Source organism: Arachis ipaensis, chromosome B6 (assembly GCF_059453495.1).
Source record: "Arachis ipaensis isolate K30076 ecotype BB chromosome B6, ASM5945349v1, whole genome shotgun sequence".
NCBI classification, from domain to species: domain Eukaryota; kingdom Viridiplantae; phylum Streptophyta; class Magnoliopsida; order Fabales; family Fabaceae; genus Arachis; species Arachis ipaensis.
In genome coordinates this window covers 9,891,439-9,902,269 of record NC_142441.1, presented here as the reverse complement: position 1 = coordinate 9,902,269, position 10,831 = coordinate 9,891,439, and the positions used below count along the sequence as shown (strand labels likewise).

Sequence of the window (10,831 nt, the reverse complement as noted above, 5' to 3'; positions counted from 1 at the left end):
TAAAATAAACTGAATCTAATTATTATTTATTTGTGTAGCTATAGTAATTTATAAACATTGTAATTTATAGGGGTTGGAGCCATTTGGTGGTGGTGGTTTGGTAACCAAGTTAGTTCCGTTAATGCATGTTGTCGTTGTTGAGTTGTGTTTAAGCTAAGTCTTTAATTAAAGTGAATAAAGGAGGGAAGGATGCAATAAATCAACCTAAAATTTGGAAATTTCTATCATTTGTTTGATTAGGAATGTGAGCTAGAAAGGTATCGTTATAGTTGTGAACGTTGATGTCTTAGCTTGAAAGTACATAATTTGCATGGATAAAAATCATATAAGATTGAGGGTCATGTATGAATAAAAAAAAAACAAGGGAAAAGAATAATAAATTATGATGATGATAATATGTTTTTATTCCCAAAGGGGAAAAAGGATGGGCCAGTATCATAGTTAGGTAGGGTTATTTCTATCTGGGCCTTTGTTGGGTTTGATCACTTCAAAAGTTAGAGGCACCTAAACATGGGCTTAGGTCTCATTAAGTTTAATTTTTAGACCTCTATTAAGCTTACCACCAATTGATGAGTTATGACCCAAGAAAAATAATGTAGCTCTATACAATGAAGATGTCGTTGACTATGAAGAAAAGAACAATGAAAATGTCTGTCCAGTTGATAAAGAATGTCTTGAGAAGAAAAGGAAAGCACATAGGGCATATGCATAGCTGATAGCTCTTCCAAGAGGAGATTGAAGAGTCACAAGTCACACAGTTCCCATATAATCTCCCAGGTTGCTTGGATTAAGTGGTAGTTACAATTTCACCCATCAACCGTAAGAGATGAGGGCAATAATGTGATATTTACACTACACACAATTCTTTATGTGCTAAATTGGCTCAATTATATATGTTCACAAAATTATTCTTTTTATTATGTCAAAGAACTAGTTACGTGTTTTAAATATTAACGGATCTCTAATCTCTTCAATAGATTTCACACAAACGAACAATTCGCAAGTATATATAAGGGCTTGACACGTAATATTCGAAATTGTGGAGAAAACGCAACATGTACACATGCAGTTAGCTAGTTTGTCTGATTGAGATACTTCAAATTATGCAATCTACTTTACAAAGTAAGAAATTAACCTGAGTGAAATAACTATTATAATTATAATTATAATAAAATAACGATGATATTATTGTGTCCCTACCTAAAGATCAAGTAGATATGTGTCATTCTATACATTAGTTTTCTGTCTGCTTTTTCATGATCCCTTAAGCTACGTTATTGTGGGAGGTAGTTTATGCCTTGGAGTTTCGATTCTAACCACTCATTCAATGGATTATGGATATGAAATAGACAGCCACATCCAATTCAATTGCCTGAGATGTAAACAGCACACACTGGACATTGACATTTAGCTTAATCATAGTAAACTCCACTCTACTTTTTTGTATCGAATTTCCCACTAAATTAAAATACTTAATTTTCTAAACTTTAATTTGTTTGGTTCTTCTTCAATCCTAATCCTAGTATAATAAAAACATATATAGGGCTTTCCCTCACTTGGATTCTGAACATGACACGGTTGTTTCCTTGTTGATCTTTTGTGCAACATAACAAAATTATAACTTGGCGTAGCATCGTTAGATATTTGGTTTCGCAAGCCAAAGACCAAGTCAATATGTTATTAAACTCATACTTAGAGATATTTTAAAATATATTTATATATTTTAATCACAAATGTAAGTAGTAACCAAAAGTCTAGAATTACATTCTAAGTTCCACTTTTTTCAAGAAGCTAATTAGTCCATGCGATGTTGATTGACAACTGACATAGTATTAATTTCTAACTACTACGAAGAAATTAAATCCAGAAATAACACAAGGTTCTAGGTTCTATATATACATAATCCAATCCCATTTGGTTCAGCATTATCCACATTCTAAGGCCAAAACAAACACTGGTAGTGAAGAGTGAATAGAGGAATGGAAATGGAGAAAAGAGAGAGGAAGATTATGGTGGCTGTCGATGAGAGCCAAGAGAGTATGTATGCGCTGTCATGGTGTCTAAGCAACCTTGTTTCTGACAACGTCGACAACGTTAAACTTGTCCTCCTCTATGTCAAGCCACCCCCTTCCGTTTACCCCTTAGATGCTGCAGGTTTTTCTTAATTAATTAGTTTCTTCCCACTTTAGTTTTTTAGTTAGAATTAAATAAATAATTACTATAAATTTGGAAAATCTCGCTGACTTTTTTTTAACAGGGTACATATTTTCAAGTGATGTTGTTTCAACTATGGAAAAGTACGGAAAGGATTTGGCTAACTCGGTAATGGAAAGAGCTGGGGATATTTGCAGAAAATTGAACACTACGAATGTATGTAGGCCTTCTTGCATGTACCCTTTTGTTTTGTATTTTTGTTCTTGAACTTTATAACAATGATGGGTTTGGTATGCAGATGAGTATGGAGAGAGTAATTGGTAGTGGAGATGCCAAGAATGTGATATGCAGTGCTGTGAAGAAACTTGAGGCTGATACCTTGGTCATGGGAACCCATAGTTATGGATTCTTTAAGAGGTATAATTTGGATATATAAAAGATGTGATTATGATTATGATTTATGAATAAGAGTATTGGTAAACTTGTTGCAGGGCACTCCTTGGAAGCGTTAGTGATCATTGTGCTAAGCATGCCAAGTGTCCTGTTGTAATCGTCAAGCATCCTTGATTCTCATATTTGGAAGCAGGTTACAGGGCATACCTACAACTACAACTATCTAGCATCAAGAAGAATGGATTTTTTTGTGTATATGTACATATATCTAAAGCATAGGCTGATGATACTTATGCTTAATTTCATGTTAAGAAATACTAGTTCTTATTGATACGTATTATTCCAAGTTGCTTTAACGGACAGTTTAGAAAATTTGGTGTTTACATCCACAACCACAAGCTAGAAAGTCCAATAGATATAGTAAAAAAATCAGAGGGTAATTAAGGTAACAAAATCTGAAGCGCAGTGAATATGTGGAATCAAAATTGAAATGAAAGCTTTGGATGACCGGATTGCGTGTTTTGTGGTAGTGACAGTTGGGTATATGTTGGGAATTGGAATCCATCAATCAATCACTCAAAACTCAAAAGTAGGAAAGATACCATGCACTCACCTCTCAGCTGCACCATTTCTTGAGTATTTAAAGCAACCAATTTGTGATATGATTGGCCCATAAACTAAACTAAATCCGTTGCATAAAGGTTAGTAGTGCAAGTTATAAATTAAATAAAGGAGAATAATACAAGAATAAAGTGTGCGCGTTTTTTGCACTAATTCAAAAGTTGTCCTCACTCCACGTCATTCCAAAATCAAGTGGTTAATGGCCATGCTTTGACCCAACCCACACACTCTTCTTACACTCATATAACACCCTCATCAACTTGTAACTAACTCCTGTTCCCTATCAACACCTATATATACCATTAGGTTTAATTAATAATCAAAATCATATAAACATGGGGAATTGTTATTGTACCTCTAGTAACACGACGGCCATGGTGGTGGACACAAGCGGGAATGTTCACCGGATCAAGCTGCCACTCAACTCCGGGGAGCTTATGATCGAGCAAATCGGCCACGTCATCACTCCCGCAGACGTACTCCAAAGAACGCGACGGATCTCGCCCTTGGGGGCCGACGAGGAGCTCCTACCGGGAAAGCTTTACCTGCTGGTTCCGGCGAGTAGGGTGCACTCAAAGGCTTCGCCATCGGAGATCGCCAAAACTCATATCAAGAACCACAAGAGTCTCAAGATGGCAACGGAACACGGACAAGACAAAATTACCCCTGTGGGTGTGGGGTTAGGGTACCAAGGGAAAAGAAGATGGAATCCTGTTCTGGACCCTATTCTGGAATCTTCTAGAGAATCTAACTACCCTTAAGCAGTAAAATATGGATTATGGAGTACACTTTCTCTTATTTATTTGATGGAGTAGTACGTATTTGTTAGACTCACTCCTCATTTACCCATTCATCCTCTTGTCACTTCTAGAATCAACTCAATTATACATTTTCTTTTCGGAATATACCCTTAAACATTATGTAATCATTCATTGACACAGATCAAAGCTACAGATGCTAGTCAAAAACAAAAGCATCTAGAATGGCAACTACTTCCCTCAAATTTAAGAATAATACAAAATACATTACTCAGATAATTCTTTTCAGAATTATAACGTGCAAACTCTATCACTACGTGAATCACTTGTTCCTATTTTCAATCTATTTCTGCATTTAGAGGAGACACTAAGACTGAGACATAAATTGAAAGATATAAAAATTAAGAGACAAAGACCGAAATAAATTTATTGTACGAGGAGTGTTAGGAAGCCAATACTTTTGTTAAATTTTGGCCAGCACTTAATCATCAAAAAGAAATTGAATGATTCTACACCATTAGATGCAATTTCATACCATTAAAAACATTATTGATGGCTAATTGATAGCTAAAAACCACAAAATCTACTGCCCTAGACTTTCTCATATTGTATTATGTTTAGTGGAAAGTATGTAGAATTGAATTGAGATAAATACAGAAAATAAATTAAACAAAATGATTTAATTACCCTTTTTCTCTTTCCCATTTTTCTCCTCAAATTTCTTCTTCCATCACAAAACAATCAGAGCGTGGGATTAGCAAGGCATTGAACAAATTCCAACTCAAGCAAAAGTCGTTACTGTCATCATCTAGATCTTTGTATATCTTCTTTGGTCTGAGTAAAAGGCAACGACCATTAGCCATTACATATAACTAATATTCAATTTTAACACTTTCAATTTGTGAATCATAATTTTGAACTCAATTTTATACAACGAGCAAAACAATAAACAGCAAAACCAAGCTCAGTTTTAGAATAGTTTTGACAATAATCATAAAAAAAAAATTCAAAAACACTAACTACGAGAAATTTCACATTCGTTCTTACAGAAATCAAGCAATTGAAAATTTCTAAAACAAAAACAATTATCGATGAAAATTAGAAAAAAAAAAATTAAAAAACGTACATCAAGAATGAACGCTACAAACCAATGGTTAAATTAATTATATATTAAAATATAAAATATATGTCAACTTAAAAATATGTGAATAATAAATATATTTATATATAAATATATAATAATTATTTTTTTTTGGTATACTAATAATTAATTTTTAATATGCTAATAATATTTTTTATTTACAGATCAAAAGATAGTAGTGGGGCCGAACACTATTTTATTCCCCAACAGCCCAAAATGTTGCTAAAACCGTGAGAAAATCTCTCTGATAAAGTCGGAAAAAAAATCTCAGATATAGGGTTCTTTCTTATTTTCTCCCACTTCAGTTGGACTTCTATCAGTTCCAACAAAAAAAATGTAGGGAAAGAAAGAGAAGGGGGGCCCAAAAGCAGAAGAAAATGTAATACATTTCATATTGCTGTGGTGTATGACCGTCATTTGCATTTTGCAATGGTTGCTATCATTCTTCTTAAGTTGCAAATTTTATTTTCCACCATTGATATACATCCTGCTAATATGCCACACATTAAAGTTAGGTTTGCAAACCTAACAAGTAGATTTAATACACCATCTTTGACCCTCCATCCTTTCTCAACACTCTCTATTTTGTCTAAAGGGCACTTGACAATAATTTTTAACAATATTTCTGTTCCTATTTTTAAAATGAAGTATTATTCCATTCTAAGGGTTTTAAATATTGCTTTGATTTTAATTAGAGTGTATATTTAATGAATCTAAATTCTTGCATTATGCGTACAGATTCCTTATACAAAGTTGTCAACTTAATTAAATCTTGATCTGCGACAAACTAATTTTACTTAAACTAATCCTTTATATTTAAATATCATTATATTACACTTGAAAACAATATTCTACTGAGCAGAACTCTAAATGTACTTTTAGTATCAACAATAAATACAGACAAATTAAAAAATTATTATTATATTGAAATAAATGGAATAGCTCAAAATATAGTGCATCACACACCACCAATAATAATATAATAAAATTAGTTAACTTAGTTGTAGTTGAACGGTTCCTTTTCCCCTTAAATTCATCTCCTGTTAGGTAATTGGAGAGATTAAGAACACACAAATGGGCCACCATCACCACCTCATCCTATATACATCAACTCACAATCTCTAAATAAAAAAATTATCAAAATCATTATTCTTCAAACAAAAAAAAAAGATTTAATAAATAAATATGGGGAACAGCCCAATTTTCAAGTCAAAAATGGTGAATAAGTAATTATGTACTTGTAACTCCCCTTAGAAAGCCAACGACCCAAACAAAGAAAATGAAACTACCAATTCCACCATTTAATATCCGTCACAAGATGGAGCCGTTTAACCAACACCATCAGTATATCTACATCTAGTTACGTACATAACTAAATTCACATTCTAACTCACTTTAAATTAAAACTATAGTCTTCTCATTTCTCATTTCTCATTCTATTTCTATTCCTAGTAGCTATTATCTCATCTCACTTCCCATAATAATAATAATAATAATAATAATAATAATAACAATGGGAAACCATGTCTCATTTGGCGCCTCACATGTAAGGGGCAAAATTGTGTTCTGCGATGGATCCGTTCAAGAATTCGACGAGCCGTTAACGGCGGCGGAGCTCATGTTAGAGCATCCGCAACAGGTGGTGGTGGAGATGGACTCCGCCATGAAGGAGAGAAGGCCAACTCCATTGCCTGCTGACAAGAAGTTAGAGATGAGAAAAATGTACGTGATGCTTCCGGTGAAGCGAGGGAAGGCGGTGGGACTGAGCGGCGAAGAGTGCCGCCGCATTGTGATGATGGTTAATTATTCTGCCACACTTCATTGCAAGTACAACGATCTTGCGGTGTGTTCTCCAAGGCTTCTTCCTTGGATCGCAAGGCTTTGGCGGAACAATGAAATGTTGCAGAGAAAGGAGGAAAACATGGCGGGGAATAATATTGAGCAACTAGTGCCGGAAATCATTGAAGACAGGCCGGAATATTATCTGAGTAGGCAAATGTCCGGGAAAGGATGGAAGCCTAGCTTGGACACCATTAAGGAGAAGAACAAGATTAACACAAAACTCTCTCGTTGGTTCTTCATCAAAAGTTTTTAATTTAAGTGAAAACTCTCGTGTATTTATCGTTGATTGAAATTTAAAATTAAAAACGGCTTAATATATTTGACTAAATTATTATCTAACTATTTTTAATTATTAATTCTATACGAGAACAAGTATACAGTGAGTAATCGCCTTTAAGTTGTTTGTTTAAATTTCATGTTAACATGCCTAAAACTGCATAATGAAACAAGAATATAGCAAAATCGATTTATCTTTTCCTCTTTTTATGTTATTGTATGTCGTTCAATTAAGCCAAACCAAGAGATTGGGAAAATTATAGCATTGCCCCCTTTTTTTTCTTATTATTTGTGAGATGAGAGCCTTTTATGTTTTTGGTTGTAAATTACACAAGAATAAAGCATGCATATAGGGGGAAAAAGCATAATTCAGAAAGACGTGAAATGCTTACATAAAGTTGACCACAAAATACTTTTCAGTCGTGATAACAAGTTTCGTTCAGAGAAGGTTTTTATATGTTTTTTATTAAAAAATTCAATTGATAATAATTTATTTTAGGATATATATTATTAGTTAAACTCTTCCTTTTAAAATTCTCATAAATCATTATTTAGATAAAATTTTATTTCTTACAAATAAAACTGGAAGCGAGTGAAATCTCAAATTCGATTAGTTATAAGCTCAATAAATTGACTTAATAAAATTGCGAGCCAAATACTACCAGAAACACGGTAGTTTATCATGAGAAAATGCTCACGAACAAGAAGTAGTGGCAAATATCTAGTTGTAACCTCTTGCAATATTTTGTCTGTGGTTAAATTGTGCGATTTTCACGTTTTTATTTGTCTGTGGTCAATTTGAACTGACTCTCTCAATTGTCACAGACCCAATACTCATCGTGGCGAAATTAAACGATGTCTACTTTTAAATTACGCGCTTCTAGTGTTTCCTTTCATCTCTTTCAAAAATTTTATATGCAATTTCTACTTTTTCCAAATTTAAACCTTAATAATAAGTTTCAATTTTTAAGGGTGCAGACTTATCTAGTTTGTCGATGGTTTTTTTTCTCTCCTTCTCAGCCATTTTCAATTGATAAGATATGCATTAGTTGGAATAATATAAAAAGAGTACATACTTCTAACTTTAATTAATTAAGAATGAATGTTAAAAGTATAAAAATCATGATAAAAAAAATATATTTTTTGTCCCCAATTCACAATATGTATTAATTTTTCCAAATTTTATTTTTCTATTTTTTTATATTTTTTATTAATTTAATAAAAAAATTCGACATAAATTAACATAGGTTTATTTTTGAAATAGTTACAAAATTTTAATATTTTTTCTGGCAATCTTTTTTTTATTTTTTAAAATGCGAGTCAAAATTCATAATCCTAATATGTAACGTCTTTGAAATATGATATATAATTATAATTTTATATTTTTTTTATAGTTAACTATTAATTTAAATTAAAAATCTCAATTATTTTACTGAAATAAATTAAAATGAAAGTTTACAGTAACACAAGTAAAATTTTGGGCGAAAAAAAAAATAACTTTGACTTAGCACCAAAGTAAAGTCCACTCACTAAAAAATCGGAAGAACTCTTTCACAGATTTAAACTATTGTTCAGGTTTCTCCGTATCCTTAGTAAATTCAGCATTGAGTAATCAAAGATGCATTAGTTGAAATAGTATAAAAAGAGTACATACTTATTACTTTAATTAATTGAGAATGAATGTTAAAAGTATATATAAAATTTATGATAAAAAAGAGTATATTTTTTTTTGTCTCTAATTCACAATATGCATTAGTTTTCCTAATTTTTTTATTTTTTATTATCTTTTTATTAATTTAGTAAAAAAAATATCCAACATAAATTAACGTAGGTTTATTTTTGAAACAGTAATTAGTATGCACCGTCTTTAAAATATGGTATATATTATAATTCTATATTTTTTTTCGTTATAGTTAACTATTAATTTAAATTAAAAATCTCAATTACTGACTGAAATAAATTTAAATGAACTTTTACAATAATACAAGTAAAATTTTGGGCGAAAAACTTAAAAGTAATTTTCACTTAACACCAAAGTAAAGCCCACTCACTGAAAAATCGGAAGAACTCCCTCACAGGTCTATTGTTCAGTTTTTCTGTATCCTTAGTCAGCATTGAGTCGCCAAAGAAGGGTCCCAAAATAGTGGAAATCAAGATTTTACAGGCAATCTTAATCCTAAATCACAAAGAAGATTGGAAGGAATCCTAAGCAGCCCATTTTTATGTCTATTTAATATTCTCTCTTTGCTGGATCTTTACTCTTTTTTCTTTTAATTTAAAAGACTATTTTTTTTTTTTACCATTTACTAACTCTTCCCCAATATTCCTATGCAGGAACTAGATCTGCGTGTATCAATGTTGCAATTTTGGCTCTTGTCGATGCTGAGATCTCCATTCCAGTTTGTATTTTCTTTTAAACTGTTAAACTTTTGATTTAACTTTGTGGCTTTGTAATTATTGAAACTTGTATGAATATGGATAAATTTGAACTAGGTAGAAGGCAATGCTGGATAAATTTGAATAAAGTTGCACTTCTTCATGTTAATTCTTTTTTGGCATCATTTTATTTTTTATATTTCTTTTTTGGCATCATTTTGTTCTTCATGGCCTATTAATTTCTTAGCTTGATTCCTAATCTCTATCTTTCTTAGCAAATTTTATTGGAGCACACAAAACAACTGAAGTATCGACAGGATGTAGGCTGAAGTTACATTTCATGTGGGTTGTATGTGTAACAAGAAATGTAGAGATTAATAAATTCATTTTGTCTTGGTACTTTTAGGCTTTCAGTTTTTTGTATCATTTTAGCAAAGTCTGATATTTATTTTGTAACAGTTATATTTGAATATTTTTTTTAACATTAAACCCATGTAATCTAGGATATTTGCTTTTCAATACTAAGTATTAATTAATTTCATATTTTTATACTATGGATAATATGTATAGGAATGTTATTATTATTTTTTTTAATCATATCTGATAAAATTTTATATTAAGGAGCATTTTTATTATGATATTTTTTTTAATTTAACTTTTATTGTTAGCCACGGAAAAAAAGTGTGGCAAAAAAGTCCAGCCTGGCCAATTTTGCCACGGATAAAGTGTGGTAGAAACAATTATTTCGTTATGCATCTTTTCATTTTGCCATAGAAAAGAGCGTGTCTAAACGTACTAAGGTTGCGGCTAACAAAATGTCTCCACGGGTGTTAAGACTGTGGCTAATGGAGTAAAAAACATGGCTAATTAAAAACGCATCGCCCTCTTTAACCACAGATGTTCATTTGTTGCTAAAGCATAATTGCCACAGTTTTTTTAGAGTTTAGCCACAGATTTTTCCGTGGCTAAATCCCTTATTTTTGGTAGTGAAATAACAAACTTGAGTTGGTTGAGTGGTCAACTCACTTGTCCGCTTAAGTAAGTATTGGGGTTCGAATCTCGCTTTGTGTATGCAGTAATTAATTGGTCACCAACAAACCCTTAAATGGAGTTCATATCCACGACAAATTAATCTTTGACCTGTCGAATTAGAAAATACGTGAAAAACCAAAAAAGAAAAAAATCCTAGCCAAATTAAATAAACTGAACCATTGATCCTAGGCTTGTTTGGGTTTGGATAGAGTAGATCAACGGTAAACCGTTGTCAAAG

At 32.0% G+C, this 10,831-nt stretch overlaps 3 protein-coding genes across 3 annotated transcripts; all 3 read left to right on the top strand.

Moving 5' to 3' along the window:
* Positions 1 to 1,729: 1,729 nt before the first annotated feature.
* On the top strand, positions 1,730 to 3,054 carry LOC107646084 (universal stress protein A-like protein). Its single transcript, XM_016350274.3, has 4 exons — positions 1,730 to 2,154; positions 2,258 to 2,370; positions 2,453 to 2,571; positions 2,646 to 3,054. Exons 1-4 carry the CDS (start codon positions 1,980 to 1,982, stop codon positions 2,719 to 2,721), a joined length of 483 nt encoding a protein of 160 aa, XP_016205760.1. The 5' UTR covers positions 1,730 to 1,979; the 3' UTR covers positions 2,722 to 3,054.
* Positions 3,055 to 3,503: 449 nt separating this feature from the next.
* Positions 3,504 to 3,929, top strand: LOC148554581 (uncharacterized). The gene has a single exon (XM_088490383.1). It carries the CDS (start codon positions 3,504 to 3,506, stop codon positions 3,927 to 3,929), a length of 426 nt encoding a protein of 141 aa, XP_088346509.1.
* Positions 3,930 to 6,519: 2,590 nt separating this feature from the next.
* Positions 6,520 to 7,183, top strand: LOC107648050 (uncharacterized). Its single transcript, XM_016352074.3, has one exon. It carries the CDS (start codon positions 6,581 to 6,583, stop codon positions 7,160 to 7,162), a length of 582 nt encoding a protein of 193 aa, XP_016207560.1. The 5' UTR covers positions 6,520 to 6,580; the 3' UTR covers positions 7,163 to 7,183.
* Positions 7,184 to 10,831: the final 3,648 nt, after the last annotated feature.

Excerpts from the sequence above, each read along its gene's own strand:
- LOC107648050 (XM_016352074.3), top strand. The coding sequence starts at position 6,581 with ATGGGAAACCATGTCTCATTTGGCGCCTCACATGTAAGGGGCAAAATT.
- LOC148554581 (XM_088490383.1), top strand. The coding sequence starts at position 3,504 with ATGGGGAATTGTTATTGTACCTCTAGTAACACGACGGCCATGGTGGTG.
- LOC107646084 (XM_016350274.3), top strand. The coding sequence starts at position 1,980 with ATGGAAATGGAGAAAAGAGAGAGGAAGATTATGGTGGCTGTCGATGAG. Across the intron at positions 2,155-2,257 it reads TTACCCCTTAGATGCTGCAG|GGTACATATTTTCAAGTGAT; the intron begins GTTTTTCTTAAT and ends TTTTTTTAACAG. Across the intron at positions 2,371-2,452 it reads GAAAATTGAACACTACGAAT|ATGAGTATGGAGAGAGTAAT; the intron begins GTATGTAGGCCT and ends TTTGGTATGCAG.